The sequence below is a fragment of the Hippichthys cyanospilos genome, chromosome 3, assembly GCF_059441005.1.
Source record: "Hippichthys cyanospilos isolate Australia breed blue-spotted pipefish chromosome 3, RoL_Hcya_1.0, whole genome shotgun sequence".
NCBI classification, from domain to species: Eukaryota; Metazoa; Chordata; class Actinopteri; order Syngnathiformes; family Syngnathidae; genus Hippichthys; species Hippichthys cyanospilos.
Genome location: NC_142371.1, coordinates 14,925,957 through 14,938,015, shown reverse-complemented (window position 1 = coordinate 14,938,015; position 12,059 = coordinate 14,925,957). Strand labels below are relative to the sequence as shown.

At 39.2% G+C, this 12,059-nt stretch overlaps 2 protein-coding genes across 6 annotated transcripts in view; one reads left to right on the top strand and one right to left on the bottom strand.

Moving 5' to 3' along the window:
* washc5 (WASH complex subunit 5) overlaps positions 1-12,059 on the top strand; it is an 83,730-nt gene that overhangs the window by 45,344 nt on the left and 26,327 nt on the right. For all 5 annotated transcript variants that reach the window (XM_088410759.1, XM_088410757.1, XM_088410756.1 and 2 more), the window contains exons 9-10: positions 940-1,111; positions 1,316-1,443. In XM_088410759.1, the coding sequence (XP_088266885.1) occupies positions 940-1,111; positions 1,316-1,443 (300 nt within the window). The remainder of the gene's footprint in view (positions 1-939; positions 1,112-1,315; positions 1,444-12,059) is intronic.
* Positions 1-12,059, bottom strand: part of LOC148425854 (uncharacterized) — a 31,544-nt gene that overhangs the window by 14,698 nt on the left and 4,787 nt on the right. The window lies entirely within an intron of this gene.

Here is a 12,059-nt window from a genome sequence, read left to right as displayed (position 1 = left end):
GGCAAGGAAAGTCTTGCCCTTAGAAGATTGGAGCGGTTACGGCCATACTCACGAGCCATGCGTGCGCCTCCTTTGTATTTTTATTTTTTTTTATTATCGCCTGCTTCGTTTTTATTGTCATCATCCTCTTACTTCTTCCTTTACCGCCACTAGCAATTTTAGAAGCCATGTCTAACAGATAAAGTTTGCAAAGTCTTAACAACATTCCTTCTTTCCGTTTTTGACTGATTTTCTCTCCTTCCTTCCATCCCGACCAGCTGTGCCATCAAGCTAGATAAAGACGTTCGGCCAAAAGCATATCGGCATTTCTGTGATTGACGTGACGCCGGCCAATAGCATCTCCGTGACTGAGTCCGTGACTGACACCGTGACTGAGACATTGACTGTGACATTGTAAGAGCAATAGCGTTCAACTTTGCCGTGATGAGTGTCAACTTCTGAATTAGTTGACGTAGCAAAGCGAAAATAAATGTACGAATACAATGGCCGGCATGTCGGATTGTTCGTAAGACGGAAGGTTTGTGCGTAAGTGGGGGACAAAAAACTCCGCGGTCCACGCTCGTAAGTCGAAATGTTCGTAAAAGAGGGTGTTCGTAAACTGGGGGCCGACTGTATATTGGTGTTATTTTCCAGTACTGTATTGAGTTCATATACCCTGCATGTTCTGAATACTGCAGTTTTTGTTTAATAAACCAGTTTTGAACAATATATTTTTGCATTTTATTTTTGTGTTGTTACACATCTACTGCATTTTTTTAATGCATTTGCACAACTGCGCAGGAAAGGTACTGTCATTTCCCACATAAGGAAATTCTGTTATAAGGAAAGATTGGACAACGCAAATATGATTCCGTACTAGAGAATACATACTATATATTTTATTGAGAAGTAGATGAACAGATGAGCTCTGGTAATTAACTTACGGTTGTGTTTTAATAGGCGACCCGTTATGCCTCCAGCGTGGAGGCCCTAAGGCATCAGGTGCAGCAGCTGCTTAAGGAAGGTTTCCTCAGGGAAGAGATAATTCTGGACAACATTCCAAAGTTGCTTAATTCTCTGAGGGATTGCAATGTTGCCATTCGCTGGTTGATGTTGCATTCTGCTGAGTCAGGTGAGACTTATTGTGTTTGCTCTTGAGTGAGATATCTGTATATATTGTATGTCATAAAGATAAATAATGCATCAGTACTGCTCATTGTTGCTGAAAGGGACAAACACAGATTTTAAATGCCCCCACTTAAATTCAAGCAGGAATTTTCTGTGCAGGCGTGCAATGTTGATTTACAGCTGACATTAACGTGTCATTGTCTGACAGCCTACGATCCAAACAGTAAAAAACTACGCCAGATTAAAGACCAAGTGCTCACTGACTCCAAATACAGCCCCAAGATCCTCTTTCAGCTCCTGCTTGATGCAGCCCAGCTAGAATTTACCCTCAAGGAGGTAAGTGTTTATTATTTATTACTCTGGTGCAATGATAGAGATTAGAGATTGACTGATTATCGATGGAGCTTATTTTTGGGGCCATTCACCTTACCTGTGCATATCTTTATCGGCATTTTTTTTATGATTAAGCTTACAGCTGATAAACTCCATTCTCATATCTCTGTTATACAGCCTTCTCTACATTTGTTTGTTTGGAGTCTGGCTCCAGCAACTGTTTCGCCCATAGCAGCATCTGATTGGTTAGCTTTTACAAAATCCAGGGCCAGTCAATAGTTAAAGCCATATTTTTATTTTCCACAGTAGTCTTGCACATGCAGTCAGACTGTTTAGCTAGTTGCAGCTGTGCTCGACGGAGCTGTAGCATTTTATGAAGTTGGATGTAAGAGAGTAAGTTACTCTACTGCAGTGCTTCTCAATTATATATTGCTAAGCTCCCCCACCCACACTTGCCACCATGAATAAGATTGATATGAATAAAAATGTTACTTTAAACCATATCTTTTTTAACAGAGAGACAAGGAAAAAGCAATATAAAAAAACTTTCAACAACTGTTAACTAATTTTTTAAACAGCATTTATACATGTTAAAGGTTTGTCTAAGCAGAAAAAAAACCCAAGTGCATCAAAGTGCCTGAAAAAAAAAAGATGCCAATTCTTATTGCCACCACCCCACCTCACTATTTGAGAAACACTTGCACTACTGAATGTTTAATCATAAGCACATTGAATTATTTCCCGTATTTAAGGCACTGTAGAATTAAAGTTGCTTTGGCTTGTCTTGTATCCCTGCTAGCCTGCTAGGCTAACGTACGCTAAGTAAACAGTGGGGACCGAAGCAGCATGCAGTCAAACACCCTGCTTGCTGCTGATTTGTGATGTCATCCCCTGCAACACAGTGTAATCACTCTCACAGAAGTTGAGTAAAATTAAGTTAGTAAGCAAAACATTGAGTGGAGAAAGTGTTCCTTTATGTTGTCCGCACGTGTGTCTGTTAACACTGAAATTGCAGAAACTGACAGAAGTCCATCATAATGTCTCTTAAACAGTTATTCTAACAAAATTATGTGTACTATTATTTTAACAGTTATTTTACTATGTTGATTGAGCAATCACAAGCAACAGAAATCCTGATGCCAACTTGACAGTTTCTTAAAGGGGAGCATGATGTTCCTGTTCTACACTTAAGATGATCAATAATATTAATATTATTATTATTATTAATAATAATAATAATAATGCAATTTTAACTGCAATAAATATTCCTTGATTTCTTGAAATGAATATTGGCTCTATATCAGTTATCAGCCTTCTTGACTACAGTACCCATAAATTGTTCACAGTATCATCCCCGGCAAAAACATATTGGTCAATCTTTTCTTCTTAGTATTTTCACCAAAGTTGTTATATTATTATTGACCTGGATTTGTCAATACGCATATGTTTGCACATGTTTGTAATGCATTTATTTTTTGTGGGTATTTATCCCAGGATATTGAGTTATTTTTGAATGAGAAAATTGTTATAATATCTTCTATGAGTCTTCATTTACATTCATTGTATTTTTTACTGTGCAAAATAAAGATCATGCTCAGTTTGACGAAGTTGTCGAAAATATTTGTTAGGGATCAAGTTTTGCTGAATAAAAGAGTAGATGTAAAATGATGAAAATTTTGATGTTAAAAAATGATGCATCCAATAGACACATGTTGATTTGAAAGTATGGACCCCCGTCAAAGGTTATGTGTTTAGGGCACAGGGACGCAGGCAAACCAGAGCACTGAATGCCAGTTTCAGTCCTTAAAGCAACAAACAAAGGCTCCGTTACGATGGTAAACAAAAGAGGGCTCAAGGGACAAGCCTGCCTCATGGAATGATGGAGATGAAAATAGTCTGATGTAATGCCAATTGCCCGAACTGCAGCGTGTGGAGAATCCTTTAACAACCTCACCCATGAAACAATTATTTCCCAAAGCCAAATTTCTCCAATGTAAAACATAAATAATCCCATTTGAGTCTAACGCTTTCTGCGTGTCTCAAGATATTAAGGCTTCTGGTAAAGCAGTTGGTGAAGAATTATAAATCGAACTAGAGCTGCAAGCAGCTATAAAGGGCCCTCGCAGACCTGTGCCCGTTGGGGTATGAACAGGTCGGGGTATGAACAAGGACTATGAACGATGAAAAAGTAGTTGTAGATTACTTCAGTGCAGGACTTTTACCAAATATGCAAAATTTAGACAAAGTGGGACAATGTGGGTGGAGTTACTGCAGCTTTTATTGTTCCAATTTTGTGACTTATAATGCCATATAGGCCACACCCACTGTCGAAACATCGTACTGATTTGTGGAGGGCATAAGGCATGGCCACTGGCTTTTCAGAAAACATTTAAGGGATATCACTTCAAGGGGCTCAGCAGAGTACATAAAAACATTAAGGATTTGCTATATTTTTTGCTGCCACTAGGTGGCGTTCGTACTATGATTAAAAAATAGGCTTGTAGGTGTGTTTCACATTGGACTTCCATCCCATATATGAAGTTTTAAAAATATCAGATCGTCTAGGTCCAATTACAGCAACTTTCACCGTTTTCGCGAGACATCGGATTTTGAGTTGGCATAGAGGCCACGCCCTTTAATGAAAAGTCATAAAAGTTGAGAACCTTATTGTTCCAATGTGTCATAGCTTTTCTGACCATTTTTGAGTTCATTTAGTCAAACAGGCATTTCACAGTACATAAAAGTATAAAAAATGAGTTTTTTGTCCGCCACTGGGTGGCGCTGTAAATGATTTGAAAGTTTATCACATAGCTGTATTATTGCATGACTTTTAAAGTCTCAGGAAAGTTTCAGATGGTTTGAAGCTGTCATAGCTGAGTTATTAAGATTTTTGTCACTCTTGACGAAGGAAGTATTAAACATAATTTGAAGCTCCGCCCCCATCTTTTATGTCAAGAGATCTTCACGATATTTGGCCTATGTGTGCCCCTCAGTTGGATAATGATTCATGCCAAAGTTTAAGGTAATGGGGTGAATCGTTTAAGAGAAAAAGGCACTAGTTTGAGACCAGCTAATGTCTAAGAATGGGACTAAACTGCACATTAAAAAAATTATTAACAATTTTTCTGTACATCCTAGCACATCACTTCTATTGACTTTTTTGTAGGTCTTACAGTCCTTCATTAGCCTACAAAGTTTCATAGCTGTAGGTCAAACCAAACAGGATTGACTGTAATCTTTCGACTAATGACTGTTTTTGCAGCCACTAGGTGGCGCTAGCTTTAAACTGGAATATATTTTTGTCGCTATGTTCAGGAGAATATTTTTATCCAATGTGTGAAATTGTGAGAAGATCAGATCATCTGGGTCAAATTACAGCAACTTTTACTGGACAGATAAAGCTTCGGAATGAAAATGGTCATAGAGGCCACGCCCATTATCGAAACTTCGTAAAATTTGGTGGAGGTCAGCAAGGCTGTCTAGAGGCTTTTCAGACTTAATTTCAGCGATATTACTTCAAAGGGCTCAGCTAAACACTTAAAAACGTTTAAAAAATGCTATATTTTTGGCTGCCACTAGGTGGCGCTCGCACTATAAGAAAAAATACGTTGATAGGTGTATTCCGCATTGGAAATCCATCAAATATGTAATGTTTAGAAAAGATAAGACCATCTGGGTCCAAATACAGCAACTTTGTTCGTTTTGGCGAGAAATCAAAAGGACATTTTTGTTTGCCACTAGGTGGCCTTATAAGCAATTTAAGATTTTTTTAAACACATGTGTTAAGGGCTTGAGTCTTCATGTGTCTGTGAAGTTTCAGATTTTTCCAAGCTTGGAAAGCTGAGTTATAAAGGTTTGTTTCACATGTGGCAAAGTAATCATCAAAGGCTTAATATGAAGCCCCGCCCCCAACATATTTCTTGGCGGATCGTCACGAAAATTTGAACAATTGTGCCTCACAGTCAGATAAAACATCACAGCAAATTTGAAGTCGATCGGGTCAAGCGTTTGGGAGAAAAAAGGAGCAGTTCGGGACCTGCAAATGAGCAAAAACGGGCCAAAGGTGCACATTCAAAAATTCATAACTCTCTTTCTGTACATCTGAGCATATGGCTCACGCTGACTTTTTTGTAGGGCTTGAGGTCCTACATAAGGCTACAAATTTTTGGAGCTCTAGGTCAAATGGGCCGGGAGTAAGAGGCTATTTTCCACTCATAAGGCCATTTTGGGGCCAATTACAGCCACTTTTTTCGTTTTGGCGAGTCATCTGACTTTGAGGTGGCGTGCAGACTACGCCCATTATCGAAAAGTCGTAAAATTTTAAAACCTTAATATTCCATGTCTTATTGATATTCTGACCAATTTTCATTTGTTTTACTCAAACAGACTGAGCACAATACATGAGTGTGTAAAAAATGACATTTTAATCAACCACTAGGCGGCGCTAGTAGGTATTTAAAAAAACTTTTTTTAAAGGTGTTAAAGACATAAGTTTCCATGTGTCTATGAAGTTTTAGATTTTTTTAAGCTAGTACATCAAAGTTATTAAGATTTTTGTCCCTCTTGGCGAAGGAAAAATTGAACACATTATTTGAAGCCACGCCCCTATCATATATGTCAGCGGATCTGCACTAAATTTCGCACACTTGTGCCCCTATGTGTGAATATGGACCACAGCAAATTTGAAGGTGATTGAGTAAAGCGTTTAGGAGAAACAAGGAGCAGTTTTGGACCTACAAACGTGCAAAAATGGGCCAAAAATGCACATTCAAAAATTCGTAACTCTTTTTCTGTACATCTGAGCACATGGCTCGCGCTGACTTTTTTGTAGGCCTCTAGGTCCTACATATGCCAAAAATTTTTCGTAGCTCTAGGTCAAACGGGCCGGGACCAGGTGCACTTTTTCGACCTTAGGTGGCGCTGCAGAGCCATTTTTTTTGCATTGTTTTGGGAAACACAAAAATATCCAATTTTTCACCAGGCCCGACAAATGTGCAAATTTTGGTGACTTTTCGTGCATGTTTAGGCCCTCAAAAATGGAAAAGCGCTGCACAGTAAATAATAATAATAATAATAATAATAATAATAATAAGAATAATAATCTGGAGAAAAACAAGAGGGCTCTCGCAGCGGTAGCTGCTCGGGCCCTAACTAGAGCTGCAAGCAGCTATAAAGGGCCCTCGCAGACCTTTGCACGTTGGGGTATGAACAGGTCGGGGTATGAATGATGAAAAATTTGTTGTAGATCACTTCAGTGCAGGACTATTACCAAATATGTAAAATTTAGACAAGGTGGGACAATGTGCGTGGAGTTACTGCAGCTTTTATTGTTCCAATTTTGTGTCTTTCAATGCCATATAGGCCACACCCACTGTCGAAACATTGTACTGATTTGTGGGGGGGATAAGGCATGGCCACTGGCTTTTCAGAAAACATTTAAGGGATATCACTTCAAGGGGCTCAGCAGAGTACATAAAAACATGAAGGATTTGCTATATTTTTTGCTGCCACTAGGTGGCGCTCTTACTATGATAAAAAATAGGCTTGTAGGTGTGTTTCACATTGGACTCCCATCCCATATATGAAGTTTTGCAAACATCAGATCATCTAGGTCCAATTACAGCAACTTTTACCGTTTTGGGGAGACATCGGACTTTGAGTTTGCATAGAGGCCACGCCCTTTAATGAAAAGTCATAAAAGTTGAGAACCTTAATGTTCCAATGTGTCATAGCTTTTCTGACCATTTTTTAGTTCATTTATTCAAAAGGCATTTCACAGTACATAAAAGTATAAAAAATGAGATTTTTGTCCGCCACTGGGTGGCGCTGTAAATGATTTGAAAGTTTATCAAACAGCTGTATTAATGCATTACTTTTAAAGGCCCAGGAAAGTTTCAGATGGTTTGAAGCTGTCATAGCTGAGTTATTAAGATTTTTGTCACTCTTGGCAAAGGAAGTATTAAACATAATTTGAAGCTCCGCCCCCATCTTTTATGTCAAGAGATCTTCACGATATTTGGAGTATGTGTGCCCCTCAGTTGGATAATGATTCATGCCAAAGTTGAAGGTAATGGGGTGAATCGTTTACAAGAAAAAGGCACTAGTTTGAGACCAGCTAATGTCTAAGAATGGAACAAAACTGCACATTAAAAAAATTCATAACAATTTTTCTGTACATCCTAGCACATCACTTTAATTGACTTTTTTATAGGTCTTGCAGTCCTTCATTTGTCTACAAAGTTTCATAGCTGTAGGTCAAACCAAACAGCATTGACTGTAATATTTCGACTAATGACATTTTTTACAGCCACTAGATGGCGCTAGCTTTAAACTGGAATATATTTTTGTCGATATGTTCAGGAAAATATTTTCATCCAATGTGTGAAATTGTGAGAAGATCAGATCATCTGGGTCAAATTACAGCAACTTTTACTGGACAGATAAAGTTTGGGAATGAAAATGGTCGTAGAGGCCACGCCCATTATCGAAACTTCGTAAAATTTGGTGGAGGTCAGCAAGGCTGTCTAGAGGCTTTGCAGACTTAATTTCAGCGATATTACTTCAAAGGGCTCAGCTAAACACATAAAAACGTTTAAAAAATGCTATATTTTTGGCTGCCACTAGGTGGCGCTCGCACTATAACAAAAAATACGTTGATAGGTGTATTCCGCATTGGAAACCCATCAAATAAATGAAGTTTAGACAAGATAAGACCATCTGGGACCAAACACAGCAACTATGTTCGTTTTGGCGAGACATCAGACTGACATTTTTGTTTGCCACTAGATGGCCTTATAAGCAAGTGAAGATTTTTTTAAACACTTGTGTTAAGGGCTTGAGTCTCCATGTGTCTGTGAAGTTTCAGATTTTTCCAAGCTTAGAAAGCTGAGTTATAAAGGTTTGTTTCACATGTGGCAAAGTAATCATCAAAGGCATAATATAAAGCCCCGCCCCCAACATATTTGATGGCGGATCATCACAAAAATTTGAACAATTGTGCCTCACAGTCAGATAAAACATCACAGCAAATTTGAAGTCGATCAGGTCAAGCTTTTGGGAGAAAAAAGGAGCAGTTCGGGACCTGCAAATGAGCAAAAACGGGCCAAAAGTGCACATTCAAAAATTCATAACTCTCTTTCTGTACATCTGAGCACATGGCTCGCGCTGACTTTTTTGTAGGGCTCGAGGTCCTACATAAGGCAACAAATTTTTGGAGCTCTAGGTCAAACGGGCCGGGAGTGAGAGGCTATTTTCCACTCATAAGGCCATTTTGGGGCCAATTACAGCCACTTTTTTCGTTTTGGCGAGTATTCTGACTTTGAGGTGGCGTGCAGACTACGCCCATTATCGAAAAGTCGTAAAATTTTAAAACCTTAATATTCCATGTCTTAATGATATTCTGACCAATTTTTATTTGTTTTACTTAAACAGACTGAGCACAATTCATGAAAGTGTAAAAAATGACATTTTAATCAACCACTAGGCGGCGCTAGTAGGTATTTAAAAAAACTTTGTTTAAAGGTGTTAAAGACATAAGTTTCCATGTGTCTATGAAGTTTTAGATTTTTTTAATCTAGTACATCAAAGTTATTAAGGTTTTTGTCCCTCTTGGCGAAGGAAAAATTGAACACATAATTTGAAGCCACGCCCCTATCATATATGTCAGCGGATCTGCACCAAATTTTGCCCACTTGTGCCCCTATGTGTGAATATGGACCACAGCAAATTTGAAGGCGATTGAGTAAAGCGTTTAGGAGAAACAAGGAGCAGTTTGGGACCTGCAAACGTGCAAAAATGGGCCAAAAATGCACATTCAAAAATTCATAACTCTTTTTCTGTACATCTGAGCACATACCTCGCGCTGACTTTTTTGTAGGTCTCTAGGTCCTACATATGCCTAAAAATTTTCGTAGCTCTAGGTCAAACGGGCCGGGACCAGGTGCACTTTTTCGACCTTAGGTGGCGCTGCAGAGCCATTTTTTTTGCATTTTTTTGGGAAACACAAAAATATCCAATTTTTCACCGGGCCCGACAAATGTGCAAATTTTGGTGACTTTTCGTGCATGTTTAGGCCCTCAAAAATGGAAAAGCGCTGCACAGTAAATAATAATAATAATAATAATAATAATAATAAGAATAATAATCTGGAGAAAAACAAGAGGGCTCTCGCAGCGGTAGCTGCTCGGGCCCTAATAATAATAATCTGGAGAAAAACAAGAGGGCTCTCGCAGCGGTAGCTGCTCGGGCCCTAATAATAATAATAATAATCTGGAGAAAAACAAGAGGGCTCTCGCAGCGGTAGCTGCTCGGGCCCTAACTAGAGCTGCAAGCAGCTATAAAGGGCCCTCGCAGACCTGTGCACGTTGGGGTATGAACAGGTCGGGGTATGAACAAGGAGTATGAACGATGAAAACTTAGTTGTAGATGACTTCAGTGCAGGACTCTTACCAAATATGTAAAATATAGACAAGGTGGGACAATTTGGGTTGAGTTACTGCAGCTTTTATTGTTACAGTTTTGTGACTTTCAATGCCGTATGGGCCACACCCACGGTGAAAACATCGTACTCATTTGTAGAGGGCATAAGGCATGGCCACTGGCTTTTCAGAAAACATTTAAGGGATATCACTTCAAGGGGCTCAGCAGAGTACGTAAAAACATTAAGGATTTGCTATATTTTTTGCTGCCACTAGGTGGCGCCCGTACTATGATAAAAAATAGGCTTGTAGGTGTGTTTCACATTGGACTCCCATCCCATATACGAAGTTTTAAAAATATCAGATCGTCTAGGTCCAATTACAGCAACTTTTACCGTTTTCGCGAGACATCGGATTTTGAGTTGGCATAGAGGCCACGCCCTTTATTGAAAAGTCATAAAAGTTGAGAACCTTAATGTTCCAATGTGTCATAGCTTTTCTGACCATTTTTGAGTTCATTTAGTCAAACAGGCATTTCACAGTACATAAAAGTATATAAAAAATAGATTTTTGTCCGCCACTGGGTGGCGCTGTAAATGATGTGAAAGTTTATCACATAGCTGTATTATTGCATGACTTTTAAAGTCCCATGAAAGTTTCAGGTGGTTTAAAGCTGTCATAGCTGAGTTATTAAGATTTTTGTCACTCTTGGCAAAGGAAGTATTAAACATAATTTGAAGGTCCACCCCCATCTTTTATGTCGAGAGATCTTCACGATATTTAGACTATGTGTGCCCCTCAGTTGGATAATGATTCATGCCAAAGTTGAAGGTAATGGGGTGAATCGTTTAAGAGAAAAAGGCACTAGTTTGAGACCAGCTAATGTCTAAGAATGGGACAAAACTGCACATTAAAAAAATTCATAACAATTTTTCTGTACATCCTAGCACATCACTTCTATTGACATTTTTGTAGGTCTTACAGTCCTTCATTAGCCTACAAAGTTTCATAGCTGTCGGTCAAACCAAACAGGATTGACTGTAATCTTTCGACTAATGACTTTTTTTGCAGCCACTAGGTGGCGCTAGCTTTAAACTGGAATAAATTTTTGTCTCTATGTTCAGGAGAATATTTTCATCCAATGTGTGAAATTGTGAGAAGATCAGATCATCTGGGTCAAATTACAGCAACTTTTACTGGACAGATAAAGCTTCGGAATGAAAATGGTCATAGAGGCCACGCCCATTATCGAAGCAGTTTGGGAGCTGCAAACGTGCAAAAATGGGCCAAAAATGCACATTCAAAAATTCATAACTCTTTTTCTGTACATCTGAGCACATGGCTCTCGCTGACTTTTTTGTAGGTCTCTAGGTCCTACAAATGCCTAAAAATTTTCGTAGCTCTAGGTCAAACGGGCCGGGACCAGGTGCACTTTTTCGACCTTAGGTGGCGCTGCAGAGCCATTTTTTTTGCATTGTTTTGGGAAACACAAAAATATCCAATTTTTCACCGGGCCCGACAAATGTGCAAATTTTGGTGACTTTTCGTGCATGTTTAGGCCCTCAAAAATAGAAAAGCGCTGCACAGTAAATAATAATAATAATAATAATAATAATAAGAAGAAGAATCTGGAGAAAAACAAGAGGGCTCTCGCAGCGGTAGCTGCTCGGGCCCTAATAATAATCTGGAGAAAAACAAGAGGGCTCTCGCAGCGGTAGCTGCTCGGGCCCTAATAAGAATAATAATCTGGAGAAAAACAAGAGGGCTCTCGCAGCGGTAGCTGCTCGGGCCCTAATAAGAATAATAATCTGGAGAAAAACAAGAGGGCTCTCGCAGCGGTAGCTGCTCGGGCCCTAATAATAATAAGAATAATAATCTGGAGAAAAACAAGAGGGCTCTCGCAGCGGTAGCTGCTCGGGCCCTTATAATCCGGAGAAAAACAAGAGGGCTCTCGCAGCGGTAGCTGCTCGGATCCTAATAATAATAATCCGGAGAAAAACAAGAGGGCTCTCACAGCTCTAGCTGCTCGGGCCCTAATTAAAAACCTTCCTGAGATTGGGAAAAGAGTACAGTAATCCCTCGCTGTATCGCGGTTAATCTTTCACGGGTTCGCTGCTTCATGGGATTTTTATAGTGTGGATATATGTATTTTTTACGGCGCATTGTGCTCTGAATCCTGAATTGCTCAGGGGCTTTACTGTT